We start from the raw sequence: 23,707 nt of genomic DNA, 5'->3' as shown, positions 1-23,707 counted from the left end.
CCTCTCTCTGCCTCTCTCTGCCTCTCTCTGCCTCTCTCTGCCTCTCTGCCTCTAAGGGCTTGGATTGTATATATGCACCATTACACCTAGTTCCCCTAAACAAATTCTTTATAGTTATATCTGCAGTCTTAGGAGTGGGATTATGAATCTTCTCTTTGTGTTGTACCATATAATTAAAGTTTTTACAGAAGTATTACCTACTTATAAAAACACACTGACAGTTTTCTATACTGTTCAGTGCTTCTATACTAAATGCATCCAAAAATAAAGTAAGAGTGCCGGGAGCTGTCCCTGGCTTGGTGGGAGGAGAAGGTGATCTTCTTTCTTCTCCTCTCGTCGGTTCTTCTTGAGGCAGCCGAGGTGGGTGGGAAGAGCATCGGCAGTGGGTAAGACCTAGGGTTAGGCTACTGTAGCTGGCCTGCCCTCTGGTATCCTCTGAGGCCAGAAACTGCAGTTTCTGGCCACTAGCACCTCAGCCCAAGGGACAGCAGAGGATTAAGCAATGCCTTTGATCTGTCTCTGCTGACACTGCCAGGCTCTAACTTAGGTCTGTTAGTTTGAGGCCACAAGGAAGAAAAGACACTTAGAGAAGTTATTATAGTTTATTGGTAAGTATAAAAAGTTTCCTATGAAAGCTATCTAAGGGGAAAAGTGGAAAGGTCCTAAGTGAGGAAAGGGAAAAATTTCTAACAAAGGAAAAATTCTAAGTGGAGAGATTCTAAGCAGGGAAGAAAGAAGAAGGAGAGGAGACAAGAGGAGAGAGAGAGGGGGAGGGAGGGAGGGAGGGAGGGAGAGAGAAAGAGCCAGAAAGAGTGGGAGAGAGAAAGGGAGGTGAAGAGAGGAAGTGAGTTGCTAACAAACGTCCCTTTGTCTTATACATCATTCAGAGTACCTGATCACATGTTACAAATTTCATCACAAGTTCACACCAACATTCAAATCATAAATTGAAATAGAAGTTTACAACAGAGAATGTTTACATGCATATCCATTAGGAGTAATTATCTGACTAAACATCCATCACCTGTCTAGCTCCACAGGTTCACTGAAGGTTTAAAACTATAAGAAATTAGTGAAGTTTTGTATAGATAAGCCCAGGCAATATTTTCTCTTCTGTCCTAGCACCTATAATAAATTGTGAGTTCCCTTTTAGTGACCTATGGTTAATTGTTTTACAACCACTTTGGAATGTGCTCTGAGCAGGAGAGAGTCTGGTTACTATCTAAGTGCTGTTAGACAGCACTAACTGATGACACTTCGGAGACTGGCAGAGTTCTCATAGCAGTTTTGACTATCAGAAAGGGACATAATACCAGTCCCACTATAAAAAGAGCTAAATAATCATTGATATAATATTAGGAATTCTTATAGGATCATCATTAAGACTTAAGAAGTCGTCTATTTGTCTATATAGCATCACTACAAGATAGTACATCTTCGTGGGTCTGCAGAGATCTGCTCCAAAGGGGAGTGTTATTGCTTAGTGATTGTTATGTGTGTTTAATAATAATAATAATAATAATAATAATAGGAAAAGCATATTAATAGCAGGATCTTTCCTAAAATATGTCCAGCATAGCCTTGCTGATGTGGCACACTTGTCTCAGATAATAATCCGAGGCAAGCATTTCAAGATGATCAACTGCTAATTATTAGATTGTCCTATTATGGCTCCTGACATAAGAGGAGAGCCATAATGGGGGCTTTGTTATCCACAATTCTTAGTTATACCACAAAATATACCTCTTGTACTATCTTCCAAACAGAAGGTATATGAAGAGGGTTGGTCCTTACAGAATTCAACAGGTCATCCTTTTAACTTTTGATTCACTTATCTTGCATTCCTGTGAATGAGTAAGTATGTCGAGGATTCTTAGCCTCACTGGGATTAATGAAGAGATTTTTGAACTGCTGATGATATGAAGCCAAAGTAGTATAAGGACATACATCACATATTTCACTACGCAATAGGGTATGTATGTGAGGAGGAGAAACTATGAGCAGCAGTAGTAACTTGTAATGTTTTCTAGATGAAACCAAGTCGGGTAACTTCTCTGTAAAGCCACAATACCTGATATTTTCACACCCAGTAGAGATCATGTTAGCATTGAAACTGATCCTTTTGTTGTTGTTCATTCTAAAATTAGGTGAACTAGTTGGAATGTCTGGAATATTTACTCTGGCCACCATAGGACTTTTTCTAAACTCTACAAGTTTTAAACCAGGAGTTGAAGCATTTCTCCTCGAGTGAGTGGCTCCCCTGTTTTGACTTTGTTTTATACACTGAAAGCTTTGAAATAACAACAGTAACTGTATCAGCACGGTGTGAGTAAATCACTGGTATATAAAATATCCCACTAATTTTTCTGTAACATTCATTGATGCATAATTTTAGACAAAGCAGGTCACCGGATCTTGAGTTTATAGTGGGTATATTTTTCCCTTAACTCATATCCCTTTTAGTGAAGATTTTGGTTGCTATATCTTTATGACTCCAGCCAAATTACCATTATTCCTAGTGTTGTTGATAAACATAAAGTCCTCTGGCTTTCAATTTCCAATCCTTCTCCTCTCCTATGTACTGCTTACCATCTTACCTGAGCCACTTATTCCACAGACATATAAATAACTATTGTATAATCTCAATTCCAGGAATCTATTTAAAATATAACATTCATCATGCCCTATTCTTAAAGGTAGCAGAAATCTAAGATGATAGTGGTAAGTCCTACTGCTTACTACAAGAACCTAGAAAAGATTCACTCTACTGTTCTGACAGAGAAGGCATCTCTAGTTTCCATCTTTTTTCTTTTCTTTTTTTCTTTGTTTTGTTTTGGTTTTGGCTTTTCGAGACAGGGTTTCTCTGTGTAGCCCTGGCTGTCCTGGAACTGTGTAGACCAAGCTGGCCTCGAATTTAGAAATTTGCCTGCCTCTGCCTCCCAAGTGCTGGGATTAAAGGTGTGTGCCACCATTGCCCAGCTTCCATCTTTTTTCTGATTCTCTCTGGTCCCCTATTTCTCACAACTCTGTAACTCCTCAGCCAAATCATTGATGCTATTACCCATAACTGTCACACTCATCTTGTTATAGACTTGATTCCTCCTTATCTAGGCCACTCTAACTATTGTAAGGCTTTTTATCTCCTTTACCTAGGAACTTAGGCATTTTCATTGCAAACTTGCGATTTTTGTCCCCTGGCGCCTCTGTACTAATTTCTACCATTCACCACCTTCTATCACCACCACATTCTGTCAGTTAACATTTTATTATTAGTGATTTTAGGACTTTTATTATTTTTATTAATAAACTATATAAAATTTATTAAATTTTATTAATAATTTATATTTAAAATTATTAAATTGTATTAATAAATTATATATAACATTTATTGAATTTGATTAATAAATTATATATAATCTATTGATGAATAATTTTTATTATCAGTGTTTTCAAGTTACATGAACCATGGTGTCTGGGTGTTCAACTACTCTGTTATGTCATATTGTATATAACTGCAACCTAAATATTTCTTTCAGACTAAATGGAAAAAAGAAAGTTACTAACTTACACCAATTAATTTAAATTGCTTTTGAAGCCCATGTTTACCTGCATTACTGTTCTTTTCTTTACCATTTGCTTTATCATATATTGAATGTTGATATATTCCTCCTTCATGTTTATTTCATTGATTACTGCATAATATTTCATGTAGGCAATACATAAACTTGTAAGTTAACTACAACTCTATTTTATTCTTCTCAAAAATGCAGGTTCTGTAACTGCCTGTCCTTTATTGGTTTTCTTATGGTGTTCACTTTCACTGGACTTCTAATCCCTGCACACACATATTTATATATATCATTTTCTGATGTATATTATTCATTAAACATCTACTTCACACTGATTGTCTTAAGGTAAGAATGCCATGTGAGATGTGTGTATAGGAAATTATCTGAAGAAAGTTTTATAAAATAAAGAAATGATTTTATACCTCAGCCTGAACAGTTAGCTGACCTAAACTTCTCAAGTGGTCATTGGCAAAGTAATGCCCAGGAGTTGTATCAGACTTTAAATGAATTTGAGAAAATGTAAACACTTTGTAAAATTCTGAATATAAAATGTTCGCAATCTACTAAGACTACTAAGAGGCAGCTACTATTAATATTTGGCATATTTCACTCAGTAATTTCTATCTTTGTACAAGGACAGAAACTTTACCTAAGAGGAGAAATTGTATCTTGCAATTTTTGCTCAATATTATGTTATCATTTCTTTGAATTCAAAACTTGAAATGGAAACAGCTCTTTAAGAAATTAGAGTTAAACCCTCCTTGTAAATCCCCCCAATAATTTTTGCAGTCTGCTTATTCCAGGCTTAAAAGACAGAAGAATCTGCATCAAAAGGAGACACAGACTAAGAAAAGAGGCCATAGCTGGAGCCTCATCTGTCACTCAAATAGTTAAAATTCTACTTCCATCTAGGGGAATCAAGTGGTTGATATCAACCAACTACTCGCACATATTTATCCCAGCTGATCATACAAAATCAGTGAACAGGAATGACACAGGGCATGAAAGAGAACTGAACAATACAGACAAAATGAGCAAGATGAAAATCTACAAAGCAAAGAAAGGGAGGACATCACCCCCTGATTTTCTGCTTACCACTTCTTATTGTGGCCTTGAGCTTACCAATGGTCTAACTTTCATCTTCTACTTATAGAAGCACCATCCACACATGATGTGAAATTACCTTAGCACTCAGCAGTGCAAAGACATAACAAGAGCCAGGCATTCTTTCTGTGTGTGCCTCTAAGACATACACCTTCCTTTGGAGCCACAACAACAGTGTGTAAAAGTTGGCTCACTGGGAATACAGTAGAATAAAACAGATATGTCTAGAACAAAAATAACTTAAAAACTCTTTTTGTTTCTCAGACTTTTGGTCTTTCTGCTAATGAGCCCCATTTTGTCTCGACTTGGTCATGGGTTCAGCTGGCGCTGGGCATTCATCATGGTCTGGAGTGAAATGAAGGGAACACCAAACATAAATATGGCCCTCCTACTCGCCTACTCGGACGTTTCTCTTGGTTCCGAGAGGGAAAGATCTCAAGTAAGGAAAGCTATGTTTTCTTATTTGGGTATTTGATGGGAGTGCTGTTCAGCATTGATTTTGTAAAGCAAGCTTCCCCCACGCCCCCTGCAGGGGGAGAGGGGAGAGGGGTTCTCAGTGTGTGGTCTGATCATTTGGAAAGAGTTGTGAATTCCCCTATAGGGATAGCCAAGAGACAAGGACTGGAGTCTGTAAGACTGGAGAGAAAGATCAAATAACTTTCATTCCCTTACCAGCTAGAGACACTCAGCCTCCTTCACAGGTCTAATGGATTTCAGATGATGATGAATTAAAAACAATAAGTCATTTTAAACAGCAGCTGTTGCAAGACATACACTCAATTGTTTTTACTTATTTGTTTTAGAATCCGTTCATTCGAGGAGATAGTTAGGTGATAATTGGCTCTATTTCCTTGTACTGCTCCAAATGCTTACCTTAATAATTCTAGAAAGCAAAAACATTTGCCAGGTAAGGATGTCTAAGTAATGTCCTAACAGAGCATGCTAGAATGTTTCTCCCTTTATTGCGTGTTAAGGCAAGATAATTACAAAGAGCTTTGCAGACCCCAAGAGGGAAGACACTGTCCTAAAACTACTTTTTTTTCTTAAAACATGGCTGAAGATGCAGATGTGCAAGAATATAGTGAGTCACCATACCACTTCTTTCATGCTTGATACCCAATTTCCCTACTTGCTACAAACATTTGTTAGCATGTAACAACCTAGTTCAATTTATAGTACAGAATACATTGTAATAAATTACCCTGAACACTTACTTAATATTTTTTTTTCAATTCTAGATATTATTTCATGGAGTGTCAGTATGTGTAATTACCCTGATTGTCAATAGATTTATTTTGCCAATGGCAGTTACTAAACTAGGTAAGCCCTACTGTTTACTATGGGGAGAGAAAAAAAATATTCCAAATACTTCAAAAAGCGCTGATAAGAAAAGGTCCACCTAAATACAAGTGTCACTGTGTTTTCTAATTGAAGAGGAAATGGAATCAGTGTATAAAATGCATAAATCATTCAGGCTAATAGACTTATTTTAAAAGATTTTTATGTTATCCTAGTATAGTTAAAGGGTAGTATAAGCTCATCCAATTATTCAGAAAACTTTTTTAGTAAGAATGCTCTAGATAGTAGACACTGTTGTGAGAAGTGTTACATTATGAAGATGCGTAAGATTTCTTAGCTGGCAGAGTTCACACCGGAATAAAGAAAAACAAGCTGTGAATAAATCAAATAAATTTATGAGATTCACAGATACACTAAAATATGTAAGCTATGTGCAAAATAAAATAGAGACAATGAGAGGTGCTGCTTTCCTGAAGAAACTAGAGACTGTGTGTTCAAGGACAGAAAACACCAGAAGGGTGTGACCCTCAGGGAATAGGGCAGGTAATTCGTCTGACTTGCTTATTTGCCCATACGACTATGGACATTGTGTTTCAAGAACTTCAGTGCAAATGTCTGAGAAATGAGAGAGCCAGTAGCATAAGTTCTAATAATATGAAGTGGTGCTCCCTTATGTGGAAGATGAAGATTAGACATTTTATAAGCTGAAGGTCACAGTAGCATAAACTCCAAAGAGGAAAAACATCAAGGCACAAACAGTGCTGTTTCCTCACCTAGAAAACTGGGAGAAAAGACTCACCCTGAAAATAAATAAATATAGATAAATAAATAAAATCGATGGATAGAGACTAGTGAATACAAAATGCTGAGTCATCTTTCCCTAGCATGTAGTAAGCGTTCAACAAATATTCACTATTGCTCTTACGGTTGGATCTTAAAAGGAGCCTGCAAGTACAAAAACCTTGAACTGCTAGCATTCTTGCCAGTAAAGAGTGTATGTAGAATCTTTAATGTTTAAATCTAAACATACTTAGTATTAGGGCTGGGAGATGGGTCAGTGGATGAAATATGTGCTGCACAAGCATAAAGGCGTGAATCTGGATCACTAGAAGCCAAAAAAGAGAAAAGAAAGAGCCAGATGTGGTGGCATACACCTATATCCCTAGCTCAGAGAGACACATACAAGCAGATCCCAGGATCCTGCTCCCTCATCAGCCACCGTAGCCCACAAAGCCAGCTCCAGGTCAGAGACCCTGCCTCAAAAACTCAGAAGAGGAAATGATTGAAAAAGGCATATCAATGTCAACGTGTGGTCTCCACATGCTGCCACACAAGAGAAGTGTACCTGCAGACATGCACACACACCATACACACACATGCACATGCACACATACATGAACCAAAATTGATTAGTGTTGGTAAATAAAGAACAAAAGGATATTTTATAACTCATACAAAAATGATGTCTTTCTGCTGTTTGTGCAATGTGCTCTTTGCCCTAAGGTCTTCGTGATGTCATGTCAACAAAATATAAATCGATTTATTATACATTCCAACACTTTCAGGAGCTAACCAAATCGACGGCCATGGCACTCAAATTTGACAAAGATCTTGCTAATGCTGACTGGAACATGGTTGACAATGCAATAATACTTCAAAATCCATACGCAGTAAGCATACGATAGTTTTCTATTCCACTAGAGTAAATATGAATGCCATTCAGTGTGGATTAAATCGTGTTAATTCCAATTGAAAACATTTATAATTTTTACATAGAGAGGTGTATTGGCAACTCCTTATTTTCTGTAATAATAATGAGAATATATTAATACTGTGGTTATTGCCATGACAAAGTAGAAATCTCAACCGATCTGAATTCATAAGACATACATGTAAATTAAAAGAAGAGAGCAACATGCTGGCATTGCCTTTTCAAGATATTGTAAAACCAGAAGAGCATGAGCCTCAGACCGCATCCTCTGACACAAGATCAGGAGTGAGAATAGTCTTACAATCATAATTTATTCACAATTTATTCTGGCTATTTGTGTGCTAAGCACTGGCTACAACCTAGCATATGGTTAGTTGCATTTTATATAAAATAGTGGCCCATGTCAGCACCAAAACTTTATCTGTGTTTGAAATAGCACTTTCTATCTCAGCAATACTTAAGAATCTTTTAGATCAGACTTAGCCGTTTTAAAGCACTCAAGACATCAGCCTGGGCTACAAGAGAAGCTGACTCAAAAAAATACAATGGTACTCACCACAGCACTGAGTCACGGCTGCCATAAGAGAAAAAGTCAATTATTCCTGGATCTTCCCACGGTCATTCTTCTCTTCCCATGTCCTGTGAAGTGTAGCTTTTCATTGTCGTCTTTGTCTGGGTTACATGTGAAGGGCCTGTTTTGAGGAGTGCAGAGGTTTGGTCTCTAGGAAGTAAGATTCCACGTTCATTTCATGTCCATTATCTGTGCTTGAAGATATAGCTCGGGCCTCAGAACTGAGTCCTGTCCAGGAATCCAGCTGTTATGTCTGCTTAGACAAATACTGAGTTCATTCCAAAGGTTTCTTCAGTTTTACTGCATCTCTGATTAGGGCATTTTACTGACCTGTCTGCATCAGGATCGCCTGGAACACCAGTGATTAAGCTCCCTGAACCTCCCTCCCCTCCGGGGAGTCTGATGCCCATTGTGGCACCAGGCATTTTCACCCCACTCCCCATCTGGTCATAAGGAAGGTCCCAGGCCACGCTTGACTAGTTTCAGAAGCAAATGATCAGGTATCAGCATTGTCCCCTTTGTGGTGAAGCCCTGGTGTGATTACTGTGTTATAGACAAGACCCAGGCCTCACACTCAGAAGACCTAGCTTATATTCTAGCTCTTAATTAATCACTTTTTTAAAAGCAGTGGACAGTAGTGGAAGCCTTGCACTAAGCATAGCTAAGTCAGAGAAGGTGGCTGTAATCCCCATGCCTCAGTCTCCCTTGTGAGTGGAATTATAGGTCTGTATCTGTATCCCTAGGTCTACCTGTCATTGTGAGCAAATGATTTTTCTCTAAGTTTCAGCTTTTCTCACTGGCAAATTTTCCACATTTGCATCTCTTTAATACATGTTTACTTTGGTTTTGTTTTTCTGCTTTTGAATGATTCATTTAAACGAGTAGTTACCAAGCTCTAAGGGCAGCAGACACAGTGATTGCTACCCACCAATCCCAGTTCTGGCACAGTGAGTGATGCCAATGTGCACATTTCCAGCAAGTGTTGCTGAGGCTGTTGGGGGACCACACAGAACCAGTGTGACTGTATATGTTTTAGCTTTTACAAGCATTCCATAATTCCATAGAGAGAGAAAGGTATAAATCTTTCCCTAATACATGTCAATCATTTCATCTCCTGTAGAACTGAGCAGAGAGTAAGGACACTTGAGCAAATGAGGAGCAATTGAATATCTTTATATATCTACGAGACTCTGTAATTTTCCAAAATTAATTAATGTGACATAATAGACTGTTTTGCTAAACAATATGTTAATAATCGTGCATTACATTTGTGCTTCTTTTCATTGGCTTTATTAGTTGAGCCAAGAAGAAATAACGGAGCATCAGAAGGTGAAATGTCCAGATTGCAACAAGGAAATAGATGAGACCCTCAACATCGAAGCCATGGAGCTGACCAACAGGCGTCTCCTGTCAGCACAGATAGTTAGTTCTCCACTACACTCCTCTAAAAATGCTGGGGATCCAAAACTGTCCTGAACAGCTTTCCCTCCCTTGATATATCTTGATTGCCTCCATCTGCACAACTCAACAGAGGCATGCTAGCACAAAGGCTAGTACAAAATGCCAGCATTTGGGGGGAATTCAGAAAAAGAGTGGTAGAGTGAAAGAGTCTAAAGGAGTAAGGAAAATGGAAGAAAAAGGAAAAAAGAAGAAAGGAGGGATGTATGGAGGAAAGAAGGAATGAAGGAGGAAGAGGAAAAGATGGAAGGAAATCTCAATATATGCATTATCTATAAAATATGTATTATTTCCAATATAGTCTGTGTTATAGACTATATATATATATATATATGTATATATATATACACACACATATGTATATGTATATATATATATATATGTTATATATAGGGACTATGTTATATTCCCTATATATAACATAAAAAATATTGGGAAGAATATATAATAATATATACTATATATGCTATATATGTTTTTATAAATACTATATATTTATATATTATATATACTATATATTATATATTAGACACATAATATACAATACACAATACATGATAAAGTTATATCATATATCATACATCATACATCTTATATCTTATATATTAATTATATATATAAAGGTGTTTAGTTTGAAAATTTCACAGATGCAAATGGCAGCCTTGAGCTGTGTTTAATAATAGCTGGTTCCATAATACTAGCGTCTCCAATTCTAATCCAGGCATTTTCCACCAAATTCTCTAATAAATGCAGCTAGAGGCGATGGTGTCTTCATTCAAATGTCAGTTAAGGATTAGAGAAGCTCTGTAGTGAAGCCACAAACAAGACTCTAGGCAGTTGCTCTTAGCCTAGTTTCAGCTTTCTCTCCAGGTTAGGATCTTGAGCACACACTCGACTCGCACTTTCCCAGCATCCATGTTTATTCTCCTTACGTGCAGGGAGACCCGTGGTTTTCAACTGTTGCAGCCGTTTAGGATTCTAACCCTTCTGTCTCCTCGCCCTACTTGGGAAATGGGCAGTCTGTAAGCTCTGAGTTTTCTCCCTTCTGCAATAATCAAGTTAGACATGTTCTCTCGTAAGTCCCCACTTACTCCAACCTAAGCACTTTGAAGCATCAGTGTCATGTCCATAGTGGATGAATAACATGGCTACCAGACACTGAATCCCACCTGCAGACTGCACACTTGTCACACTAGATTAAGTGTTACCATCTGCAGGGCAAGACTGTCCTCTCTCACAGTTAGGTGAGTAGTGGGAAAGTTTTTGTTGTTTTTGGTGTTGTTTTGTTGGGGTTTTTTCAGCTCTTCTTTCATTAGCTTTCTGAAAGCTGATGCTCCAGGGAGCCATGGTCCCCAAGGATAATGTAGAAAAGATGTCACCAGGGTTTCTCCCTGAAACTCTCTATAAGCAGCTTCTAAAGCAAAGACAAGAAAATGCCCCTTCTAAAATATATGCCAGCAGAAGCGAGGGCAAAAAATGTGGGCCAGAAGGAAACTGGAATAGGAGAGGCAGCAAGCAGACCACAATTTCAAATAGAAGGGGATTTCGAAAGAAATCAAATAGGGCTGGTCTTGGCCTAACCCTGGATAATCAGGCCAGCCCTGATTGCCTTTTTTTTAGCTGTGATGACTTACCGTTTCCTTTGATTAGAGAATCAATCAGAAAGAGAAGTTTGAAATTAGTCTCTAACTCTGAAAAAAAAAAGGGAACTGCCTGCCACATATTGTTACAGGGCTCAGGAAATTAAAACCACTTTTCTAGTTTTTCTGCAAAAGTCCCCAGATTGAAACATTCTAGTGTAATAGAAAAATCTTTAAGCCAGAGTTTGAAAACACTGTGGACACATCAGTCACTTGTACAGCTGTATAGTGTAAATCTATCTGAATGCACTAGGCGCTCTCTTGCAATCGGGACAGCAGACTCTTTTCCTATTGTTTTTCCAAATGCACAGCTCAGCCTTCCCCATCCCCTGAAGTACAGCCATCCACTTCCCTCTTAAATAAGCGGTATCCTCAGACAGTCTATCTCCTGAAAGTCCATACCTCTGCACTCCCCTCCTTTCTGCTGCATGGCTCCTTGATGCTCTTGCCTGGACACACGGATGCAGACACGCTTTAGCCTGTCCATTGTTCACTCAACTTTGCCACAGGTCTCAGCTTCTCCAAGTGTGCTTACTACACAATTTCTGCCATTGCTCTTCTGTCTCACAGGTACCTGCCATATCTTTTATACATTTTGTTATTAAATTTCACTTTAAAAGATTTTTTTTCTGAAGGTAGATTTTTTATATAGTATATTCTTATTATAATTTCCCCTCCCCCAATTCCTCACACATCCTCTCTATCTTCTCACAAATCCATACCTGTCCTTTCTATATCTCATTTAAAAACAGGCAGATTAGTAATAATAATAATAATACAGAATAGGGCAAAACAAACAGAATAAAAGAGCCAAAGAAAAGCCCAAGAAACACATATAGAAGCAGAGGCACATTCACACACAAAGAAACTCCACAAAAACACAAAATTGGTAAACATAATATATAAATAAAAGACCCGTAAGGTAAAAACAAACAAACAAAAAGCGTATATATATAAAAGCATTATGAGACAAAAATTCTCCCAAAATACCACTGAGTTTGCTTTGTGATGGCCATCTAGTGCTGGGCGTGAGGCCTGCCCTTAAGTGTGGTTTGTATACCCAGTGAGGCTTTGCTAGAGAAAACTAATTTCTTCTTTTCAAGAGGCTATCAACTGGGAATAATTTCTGGATTAGGGATAGGAGCCCATGTCTACATTCTGTCTCAGTGCTGAGACTTGATCTGGCTCAGACCTTCACAGGTCCCGTGCATGCTGCCACAATCTCTGGGACTTCATAAGTACATCAGTCCTGCAATGTTTAGAAGCCCTTCTTTCCTTGGTGTGTTCCATCCCTGTTGGCTCTTACAAGCTCTCCTTTTCTTCTACAGAGTTCCCTTGGCCTTGAGGATGGAGATTTGATGGACACATTCTGTTTAGGAATGAATATTCCAAGGTCTCTCACTGTGAATGCTATCCTGCTGAGGGTCTTGGCCTTTGTTTGTGTCTACTTCAGACGGAAGCTTCTCTGATGATGCCTGAAGCGAGACACTGATCTGAGTACAGCAGAATGACATCAGGAGTTACTTTGTGTATAATTTCCTTTAGCACAGTGGTTCTCAACCTATGGGTCACAACCCTTTGAGCATCAACCCTTTCACAGGGATCACATATCAGATATTTACATTACGATTCATAACAGTAGCCAATTTACAGTTATGAAGTAGCAACAAAAATAATTTTATGGTTGGGGGTCACCACAACATGAGGAACAGTTTTAAAGGGTTGCAGCATTAGGAAAGTTGAGAACCACTGCTTTAGCAGAACAGTAGTATTTGGTTTTCCCTTAGGTTAACGGCCTACCTAGTCTCAGATTTTTGGTCAACCAAGCAGTGTTAAGGATGTAATCCATCAAATGGAGGGAGCCTTAAATCCAACAAGGTAGTGGTTGGTTACTCACACAAGCTTTGTGTTCTTGTTGTAGCAGCCTCTTTTGCGATCAGGTCACCATCATAGATCACATGGTTTGCATCTGGGTTGCTGGTTAGCTTTCTTCTCTCTAGTATGCAGAGTACCTTGTAAAACTGTGAACACTATTCGGTAGAGGTGAAGGCTCTAGATAGGAATTCTCTCTACTTCCCTGTGCTCAATGAGTTATGTAAATGTCTTCAGCTATAAGTGTGTGGAGAGCAACCAATAGCATTGGCAATAGGGTGGGTTATTGGCAGATTTCCATGTTCCACCATTTGGCCAGCAACTCAACATTAGATGTAACATATTCCAAGCACTGGAGGTTTTCTTTGGAAGAAAAAGATTTCTAGTTGGTGCTTTCTCTCCAGTGTTTCTTGGTGATCCCATTTAGATGCTTTTATGTGTGTATATAACCTTCTACTGTATTAGGTTTCCTTACAATCTCTCAAATGACCCTTAGTTTTAGCTCTCTGTCTCTCTAGTACCTCCCTTTCCTACCTCACCCTCTATCTCCCCATTTGATCTTCCTGCTCATTCGTCAACCTCTCACTCAACCTCATCCATCCATAATTATCCAGGAAAGAGGGAAGGCTCTCCCTAGGAAGAAAAATAGAATACATTTTACTTTTAAATAAGAGTTCATTTTCCTTCGCAGGTAAATCTAGGAAAGTAGTCATATCAAAACATTGTGATTTGTCAATACGTCTAATACTGTATATCTAATACTGAATGGCATAACATGAGGTGGAGAGATGATACTCAATATTTGTTCATTTAAACCTATCTGAACAGTGTCTATGTTTTATAAGAAAAAGCAGTCAGGCTATTTGAGCATCTTAAGTCTGTTCTTAGCTAGGATAGCTCTTGCTGTTTCTGTTTTTATTTCCCTGCATTCCCCTCCCTGATGTCTTTCCTTCTTTTGTACAGAAATACACACTGGTTGTTTTTGTTGTTGTTGTTGCTGTTGTTAATTATGCCACTTAAGCTAACTTTAAACAGTATAATTATCTGGGCATGATAGCACATGCCTTTTGTCCAGCACTGTGGAAGCAGAAGCAAGCTAATCTCCCTGGGTTCCAGGTCAGTCTGGTTTACATAGTGAGACCCTGTCTCAAAACAAACAAAACCATATCAAACTTTATCATAAAAACTGTGAATATCAATAATTATTTAGCTACCTATTTCTAATTTAAATCATTTACCATAGATTAGTTTTTAATATATTTGTTTTTCTCATTTTTTCTCTGATTTCACTTTTAAAGATGAAAACTAGTATATGAAGCCCTGTTCAAAAGATGAGATCATGAAGATTAATTTAGCTCAGCAGTCCAAAAAATTTTGGGGTTTTTTCTGTAATTTTCAATATTTCAGGAAAACACACCATTCCAGAGCTGGTAAAACAAATGCAGACAACTCTCCTAAGGGTCTTGCTTCTATTACTGCTGTGTGTAACTCAGAATTGTATCTGTTTACTCTTTCCTCTCCCTATGTGAAAAAGTAGAGACTCAAGATGACTCCATGACCTCTGCAGTTCTATTTGTCTGTCCCTGAATTATTTTTACAATCCATTGCCCCTGTATCTTTTTGGATTCTCTCCTCAATTGTTTGATTACCGTTATTACGCCCCTGGTTTTTGATACTGTGCTTCTGTGCTGCGTTTTTGTTCAAAAAGAAATGTTCTTTTTCCCAGCAGGTTGCTCGCTCTGCTCAGGTCATTCCACACGCTTGGAGTCAATCTTCACCTTAGCCATCTTTACATGTTTCCTGTAATGTGGCCAATTTTCTTTCTGTGCTCTCTTTTCTTAGGCTGATGGTGGTAACTGGCCTCTTTCAATCTCAAAACTTTGTCATTCGGATCTCAACTACTTCTGGTTAATTGAAAGGATATCTCCTCTACTGTTGTACATTAGAAAAGGAAGTATGGTGTAGCAAAAGAGTCACACAGAACGGTGTTGTACTGTGTACTGATAAGAACCAATGCTCCAAATTCAGAAAAGTCTAGGCTTCTAACATTATCTTGAAAGTGCTGCCCTTTGCATCTGTCAAACACAGAGTGGACTAGATTCCTCATGAAGTAAAACATTTATAGTCTAATTAATTCAATAAGAGTTGCTTTCTATAATCAACTGTTTCCTTTTTTTTCTCTGTTTAGTGAAAATAATCATTTAAAAATTTACATCTTTCTAGTCTCTAACCACTTTGCCATTAACATTTCTCAGGTTTAATGGTATCCATATTATTTTTTACTTTCTCAGTTCTTTTTCCCCACAAATTACTATTTTTAACTTTAAGGATAATGAGAATATTATTTTAATTATATACTTTTCATGTACGTTAATGCTGTTTAAGGAAAAGACTGCTGCTCTATTGAATTCCTGTTGCTATAGAGACATCTTCAGTAGTGCTGAGGATTCAGCCGAGGCTCCTGGTATGCTAGGCAAGTCCTCAACCTCGGAACTTCATCCTCAGCCCCAACAGTAGCTTTGTAATCCCTCATCCTTCCAGTTAGTGGATTTCTCTTTCTAGTATAGGATCCTCCAAGAATAAAATCACTGTGATTTTCATCGATAGTTGTATACAAAACACCTGCTACAGATCCAGAAACCTTCCATTGCACTCCATATCCAAGTTTAGAAATGTGTCCTATCCAGTGATTCTTAGCTGTGAATGGGTCGCTTTTATTAGGTACAGCACCCAGTGGTAGTTCCCATAACCTCAAACATAGTCTCCAAAGCTCAGTAGATTGTCAATAAACAGAGAAAGGGTGGTTGTTTTATCTAATAGACAGGAGACAGCAGAGTTGGACTGTGAAATATTTGGGAACAAGGAATTAGAATGGGTCAAGATCATTTTAATCCTTCGGATTTTTAAATACCCTTAATAAGTAAGTTTCACAGTGGGGACATAGCTTGCAAAAACCCCAAAGTTATTTTTCAAATAATTCTCTTTCTTGGAAAGCTGATAAAAGACTAGAAGTTCCAGAGTTTCCAATTGACTTCTTCCCCCCAAAGCCTATATCTATGCTGAGGCGACATGGTGGCCAGAACGCTGTAGGAAGATTTTTTTTTCTGCAAGTATCCTACATCATTTAGGAATTTTGCCTTCTTTCTCATGTATTTTTTTCTATGAAGGAGGTAATAAGTTGTCATTGTGTCCACTGTACATATTAACTTTAATCAACACTTCTTTTAGGCGAGCTACCAACGACAGTACAGGAATGAGATTCTATCCCAGAGTGCAATGCAAGTGTTGGTAGGCGCCGCCGGAAGCTTTGGTGAGAAGAAAGGAGAGTAAGTATGTTGTCAGGAGAGGGTTTCTGCCCTAAGTCACTCTGCATGGGAGTTTTCATGCTTTTGTGTTGTAGGCCCCCGTTCACCTGGTATCATGTGCACAAACCAGCTCCTGCTCTGCACACCACACATTTGCACAAGCCAGCCCCTGCTCTGCACACCACACATTTGCACAAACCAGCCCCTGCTCTGCACACCACACTCAGTCTCCTTTCCATGTCCCAAACTCAAGTCTTTCTGGCTGGTGTACTTGACAAGCATCTCCTGAAAGAAATAATCCTTTTCTCTCTTTTCTTTCCCATGTCCAGAGCTAAAATGAATCAAACTGTTTCTCTCTTTAGCCTCCCTGAACACTTGCATAGGGGCCAAGTGTCCCTTAGTCTCTGCAGATGCATCTTCCCAGAGCATACCTGGCATAGTCTTTGTGAGCTGGTACTGATTTCCTTAGATCCTTCATCTAAGGAAAGCTGGTGTGTTGGAGAGCACCCTCAGGTTACCCTGGGTAGGGAAATGTATTATCTAATTGAGAGTAGGGGAGCAGTTAAACTGTACTGCAGTTGACACAGTGTCTACCCAAAGCCCAGACATACCTCCCAAACCTATGTCTTCCCCTGAATGCTGAACAAACTTAAATCCAGCTAAAATGATTCCAAGGCCTTTTCCAGAGCCTGCTTTGACATAGACACTTGGCTCATCATCCCACAAAGAAGCCTGGGCTTTGGTGCCCATATATCCTAAATGTGAGGTACCAACCTTGTGTTCAGTCACATGTGGTAGCCTATACAATAAAGGAAAAAGCTGTATATCAGAAGAGAATCATGGCTTATCCATAGCATGAGACATGCACAATAGATTTAAATGCTCACAGTAGTCCAAGCACAGACTTCTCCCAGGAGCACAAGAGTTTTAATTTTCAACCATATCTGTATGAATCATTATAACACTTTATGTGTCAAGGTAGAAAGGTAAGGTATATGTTATTTAAAATCTGGGTTTCTTAACGTATATTAAATATATCTGTGTATGACAGAAGAATCTCCATTTGTTCTTTAAATCCATGCCTTTCAAAAGGGTGGATGACCTCTGGAGAATTGAAGGAGCTGGGCAAATATATCTTTTTGAAACAATACAATGCCAAAGCTCTCGGTAGAGAAGACAGATATACAAAGCACAGTGGAAGCCTTGAAATGACTGAATAAATGTCACCCTAAAAACCTTCATCATTACATTGGCCTGGTGAGAGGAAGAGTGAGAAAAATAAAGCATCAGAGAGAGGGTAGGGGAACCTTGATCTTTTACCTTTAAATCAAGCAGTAAGGATGAAGCACCCGATGCCCAGAGGGCTGAGAAGGAATTGACACAAAGAGAGGGTAAAATAAATTCTTCATAAAATCAAGAGTGCTGGCTAAGTAAGGCCAAGTCACCATTTACAGATCAGTGCTACTCCAACACAAAAATTAAAAGAAATCTACAAGCAGCTTCCAGTAAGTGCCACCAAAATGCTTTGAAGCTCCTTGTGACATTGACCTCTCCAAGTTAACGTGTTTACCTTCTTATAGTCACTTAAACCCAACCACTTGCTTTGAAGGGAAACATGTGAGATGCTTCATGTACTCCTGATTTATCTCAGCCTGCCATAGCTATTTCACCCCTATCAACAATCATGTTGCTGAGATAATTTCTTCATTGCCGAAACAGATTATGGCATCTAAAATGAAAAACTCGATATCAAATATTTGAAACATGGTTGACTGTTAAGATTTCTAGTACTTGTAATACTTAATAATCTGAACTCTCTTTCATAAGTTGATCTCACAACCTGACTCCACAGATGTGTATCTACAATTCAAGACTTGGAGTCATGATGAGATGTCCTGTTTCGTCATTATTACACAAAATAGTCTTCCCGTGTTCTGATGGTACTGTGATGGACTTATCTCAAAATATTTAAAATACATTTAATGATTCCCACCCCCCTCTCTCTCAGATATATGACTCCTGAGAATATAAAGAATTATTCAGAAAGCAAGAAATTTCTCACCTTTATTAGAAAATTACTACTCAACTGGGTATATAATACTAAAAAGGATAAAGGAGTCCCATCAAGGTGAGCAGTCCTGACATCAGAAATGTGATGGTAACTTTTGAAAGTTAGTTTCTTTTTAAATTATAATCTAAATAACTTGATGTTGTTTATAATTTAATTCCTTACACGCATATGAAAAAGCACTTAAGAGAAGGGGAAATGTAAGAGTGACATATTTCTTGTATTGTGAGGACTGGAGTGTTTTGTATTTTTAAGTTGCTGTGTATGCTAGGCAAACATTCTAGTACTGTGCTAAACGTTCTCTTTTTAATTAACTATATAGTAATATATTTCATTATGACATTTTCATATATGCAATATTCATTGCTGTTGCCGACTCTTGTCACCCTCCAACTCCTCTAAACTAACTACTCTTCTATGTTCATGTCTTTGTATGTGTGTTGTGTGTGTATATCTGTGTATACACATGTGCATATGTGGCTTGTTCCTGTGTGTGCGCATATATACATATATGTGTGTGTGTTTGTGTGTATGCGTGTGTGTGTGTGTGTGTGTGTGTGTGTGTCCCAAAATCAGTTTCCTTTGGTTGTTGTCTTAGTTGGTATTTCTATTGCTTTAATGAAACTCCATGACCAAAAGCAACTTGAGTAAGAAAGAATTCATTCCATCTTACAGCTTGTAGTACATCATCCAAGAAAATCAGGGCAGAGACTCAAGGTAGGAATGTGGAGGCAAAAATTGATTCTGAGGTCAAGGAGGAGTGCACCTCGCTCTGGCTGCTTTTTTATACACCCCATGATCAACTACCTGCCCAAGAGTGGTATCACTCACAGTGGACTGGCTCCTTCCACATCAGTCAGTCATTGATCATCAGTCAGGAGAACACGCCACACAATTGTCCACAGGCCAATTCTGAAGGGAACATTTTCTCAATTAAGATTTCTTCTTCCAAAAGTACACAAGCTTATGTCAAGTTGACAGAAAACTAGCACTAGCAGACATAGTTGCACAGTTGTTTGCTAGAGCCAGAGTGGACATTTATTTGCAAGTACATGGCGGGTAGGAGTTTGTTTAGGGAACACTTGCACCTAACCTTTGTTTCTTTGAACTGGGTTTGGAAGAGGCAGAGATTTGTGGGTCTAGATACCAGGACAGAGGGTTATGATGGACCAAAGGCTTCAGCTCAGTTGGAGGAAGTTTCAGGTCCCTTGTGCAAGAGGAGAGAGAAAAAAGGTATTACGCCCTCAAAATGGTCCAACAATGGGCTAATCTCATCCAGTGAGGCTTACAATTATTTCATTTTCTTATATTTCTGGATATTTAAAATGATCCATGGATACTGCTAGGAAAGGAGTATCTGGAAAAACAACAGGCCTCGTCAATACATTCTCAAGCAGTTCTGTCTGCAATCCTTCCACATTTTTAAAAAAAAATCTGTAAATGCCCAATCCAAGAATGAAGAAGGGGAACCTGGTTCTTACAGGAGCTGTGAAAGGAGAACGATTACCAGGGTTTGTGGCAGGAGTCTGGGCAGTAGCTAGAAAGTCAGTGATCTACTGCTTACAAGCAGCGACAAATCTGAAGAAATGTTTCTCTCATTCTCCCATCTACTTTTAGCTGTTTATATATATATATATATATATATATATATATATATATATATATATATATATATCCAGAGAAAAGAGGTGACCCTCTACTCCAGACATTACAGCATGTCAACTTCTGCATGGCCTTAGTCGTCTAAGTCATCTGCAGATCTTGTGCATTGACTGCTGCTGTGAGTTTAGGAGTATAGCAGCTGTTAGACTGGAAGTCTGTTTTCTACACCCCTCTCCCTACTGTCTCTAACCCTTCTCCCATGATGTCCCCTTAGCCTCACAAAGGGGGATATAGATGCTCCCTTAGGACTGGACATTTAACAGTCATCTATTCTCTGTAAAATTGCAAAAGGGAGTTTCTCCTACCAAAGCTGACAGCAGCAGTTGCCTATGGAGATAAACACGGCCCTTTAATAGGCTTGGGTGGGTGCGTAATGTCCACTCAGTATAATGATAGCAATAGTTTCCCCATTAGGGCCTACTACCTCCCCATCCACAGGCTTTTTGACCAGATTGACAATTCTAGACATAAATTCCCTCGTTCAATCAGAAAGCAATTGATTGGTCTCCAAACAGTCTCACCACAGGTTCATGGGTTGGTCCATCTTGTCTGGCCAATCCAGACATTGTTTCACACAGTTTTCACAGCCGAGCAAGACTGGTCATGACATTTTTTTTCCGAGAAGCTTCATGCCACTTTCTGAAATGATGACAGCTAGCTAACAGGAAGGAAACTCTGTTTTGGCTTGATTTCTCTATATCCTGTGAGCAAGGCATTCGGGACAAGCAGTAGGGGCTTACCAACTAGTGTTGCTAGGCAACCAGGAGCAGTAGCAAGTGTATGTATTTTTTTTCCTGGGGTGGAGCTGAGGGGAGCCTCAGCAACACTCCTGAACAACAGTTCACAGGGAAGTATCCTGCCCTTGGCACAGGGATTTTCACTTAAAACCTTCTAGGAACAGCTTTATCCTCCCACACATGAGGTATTTCCAATGAAACCTTTTTTTTTTTTTTTAAATAGCCAATCATATTTGATCAAGGGTGCAGACACCTAACTAGTGAGATTACAGCCTAGAATTCAGCAGAGCTCTCTGGCTCCAGTTAAGCAGGGCTAGAACTGACCAAATAAGGAAAAACAATTCATATAATTTTTTAGATTAAAATTGTGTCTTCCCTCTTTTTATTTTTTCAGATACATATTTCTTCATGCATGCCATAAAATAGTCTTCACAAATGAATTTGAGTATACTGGATACCTAGCGGTACTAATGAGCACATATCCTATGATAATCTGTTGGATTCCCCGACTAAAAGACATCTATGAAAGCGAGATAAAATGTGCTAACTACTATTTTCTTGCATTTTATGTTCTGGAGGCTCTACTTAAGGTAATCTAAAATTTGTGCATATGAATGCATCATGGGAGATAAGGAAATTCCCTGACCCCATTTCAACATGAGCTGGACTTTTCTAAGGAAGAATTGTGTCTCTTCTCAGAGCACACAAAATTAATTTTTTTATTTATATAAGTATACTGTAGCTGTCTTCAGACAGACCAGAAGAAGGCATCGGATTCCATTACAGATGATTGTGAGCCATCATATGGTTGCCGGGAATTGAACTCAGGACCTCTGATAGTGCAGTCAGTGCCCTTAACCACTGAGCCATCTCACCAGCCTACACAAACTTAATTCTTTAAAGTGATCTTGAGAGTGATAGTAGAAAATATGAATGCTTTAGGCACTGACTCTGTATTTGCCAAAATAAAAATTCAAGCGATATAGGTCAAAGAGGTTCAGAGTGGGTTTAAGCTGCATTGATCATGTTCTTTTAAAATATTTTCACACAATACTTATCTTATTCTTTACCTCCCTGAACTCCTCCCAGATTCTAGTCACCTCTTCTCTCTCTCTCTCTCTCTCTCTCTCTCTCTCTCTCTCTCTCTCTCTCCCCCTGAAAATCAAACAAACAAAACTTAATAATACAAAACCAAAACAAAACAAAACAAAAAGCACACAGAACCCAGAGTCTGTTTTGTGTACACCAGCTGCTCTAAGACAGGAAAGCAAGGTTTGAAAACAACGACTGAAGGTTTGAAGACAAACGACTCTGAAATGGACGTGTTTGAGCATGTCCCACACGTGATGCCTTCTGTTAGTTTTACAATGTACTATAATAAGAGGATTGGTATACTTGCCAAGACAGTTTTGATAAAATATTAACATTTACCTAAGTCTTTAAGATATTAAAAATGATGTATTTTACATCATCACAAAACAAAATCAAGAGAAAAAAGACATCCTTTCTTCAACTTAATCTTTAAATCTTGAACCGACTTAATAAAATCTGGACTGTCTGAATTACTACTTAGCATCTCACATTTGATATAATTAAATAGTATAAACAGAAACCCTTGGGATTCTTGTGGCGTTTAGGGCTGTTTGAAATGTAAGGAACCTTGATACAGAATATTTTTTTATGACTTTGTCTTGCCTTCCAACTGCTGACCATTGACCACTCCAGTGCCATTTGATAAATCTGTCTTTTGTCTACACCTGAGCTGTATTGTTAAGCCTACATCAGTAGTCTTTTAACAGTTTTTCTTCACTAATGGGTGGCATCCTGAGTGTCCTCCACTCACTTGCCTGAGGGTGGTATTATTGGTGATATTTCTGACATACTGCATCCTAGGAAGGTTAGGGAAACAAATAATTGGTAATGCTTGCATTCCCTTTCGGGAGGTGAGCAGTGGTTCCTCAGCTGTATTTAAGGAGCAGGCCACTGAAAATTTGAATATGCCCAGTGATAACACAAATTGTTTGGTTTATGTTGTGGTGGTTGTTGTTGATGTTGTTGTTGTTGCTGTTAATTTGGCTCGGGGAAAGGTGTCAAGGACAGCAGGGGTTGAGGTGGACAGACAAAGACTGAGAAGTGAATATGACAGAGGACTGTACTCCAAAGAGTCAATCAAAATATTATGTTGGAGGAAAAAAAGCAGGAAACATGACAGTCTAATTTCCTTTTGTATCAACAGGTGGCAGCAATGAGGAAGGAATTTTTTTCACACACCTGGCTCCTGTTTGAGTTCGGGATTACCTTAGTAGGCATCCTAGATGTAATACTTATCGAAACAGACTCCATTAGTTACAATTTTGACATAACTAAGATTGTGGTCTTCATGAACGTGGTTCGACTCATTCGTATACTGCGCATCTTGAAGGTAAGGAGCAAAGGAAGGACATAGGACTTTGGCTTCCTCTGTCAGCTTGGATTCAGGGAGTGTCAGTTAAAAACTAGCTCAACAGGTTAAGGGAAAACATTTTCTGGCTGGCTGATGTTTAAGCCATTTAGCTACCGTTAACAAATCAAGTTTAATATTTTATGTTATGAATACTCACATTATAAATCAGTTTCACTGACAGAACTATAGGCACTCATGACAACAGCTTTCCCTTTTAGTGCAGAGTGCTTGAAAATCCGCATTTACATAGGTACAAGTGCATTGTAAG

At 38.6% G+C, this 23,707-nt stretch overlaps 1 protein-coding gene across 2 annotated transcripts in view; it reads left to right on the top strand.

Moving 5' to 3' along the window:
* The window catches only part of Slc9c1 (solute carrier family 9 member C1), a 75,280-nt gene that overhangs the window by 14,010 nt on the left and 37,563 nt on the right, over positions 1–23,707 (top strand). For both annotated transcript variants that reach the window (XM_028785241.1, XM_028785242.1), the window contains 10 exons: positions 2,148–2,247; positions 3,771–3,914; positions 4,938–5,112; positions 5,912–5,993; positions 7,476–7,642; positions 9,551–9,676; positions 16,453–16,550; positions 18,538–18,657; positions 21,391–21,586; positions 23,233–23,418. In XM_028785241.1, coding sequence (XP_028641074.1) covers positions 2,148–2,247; positions 3,771–3,914; positions 4,938–5,112; positions 5,912–5,993; positions 7,476–7,642; positions 9,551–9,676; positions 16,453–16,550; positions 18,538–18,657; positions 21,391–21,586; positions 23,233–23,418 — 1,394 coding nt within the window. The remainder of the gene's footprint in view (positions 1–2,147; positions 2,248–3,770; positions 3,915–4,937; positions 5,113–5,911; positions 5,994–7,475; positions 7,643–9,550; positions 9,677–16,452; positions 16,551–18,537; positions 18,658–21,390; positions 21,587–23,232; positions 23,419–23,707) is intronic.

Source organism: Grammomys surdaster, unplaced genomic scaffold (genome assembly GCF_004785775.1).
Source record: "Grammomys surdaster isolate TR1022 unplaced genomic scaffold, NIH_TR_1.0 125167, whole genome shotgun sequence".
Classification (NCBI taxonomy): Eukaryota; Metazoa; Chordata; class Mammalia; order Rodentia; family Muridae; genus Grammomys; species Grammomys surdaster.
Note: the sequence above shows the minus strand (reverse complement) of the source record. Positions and strands in the feature narration are given on the sequence as shown.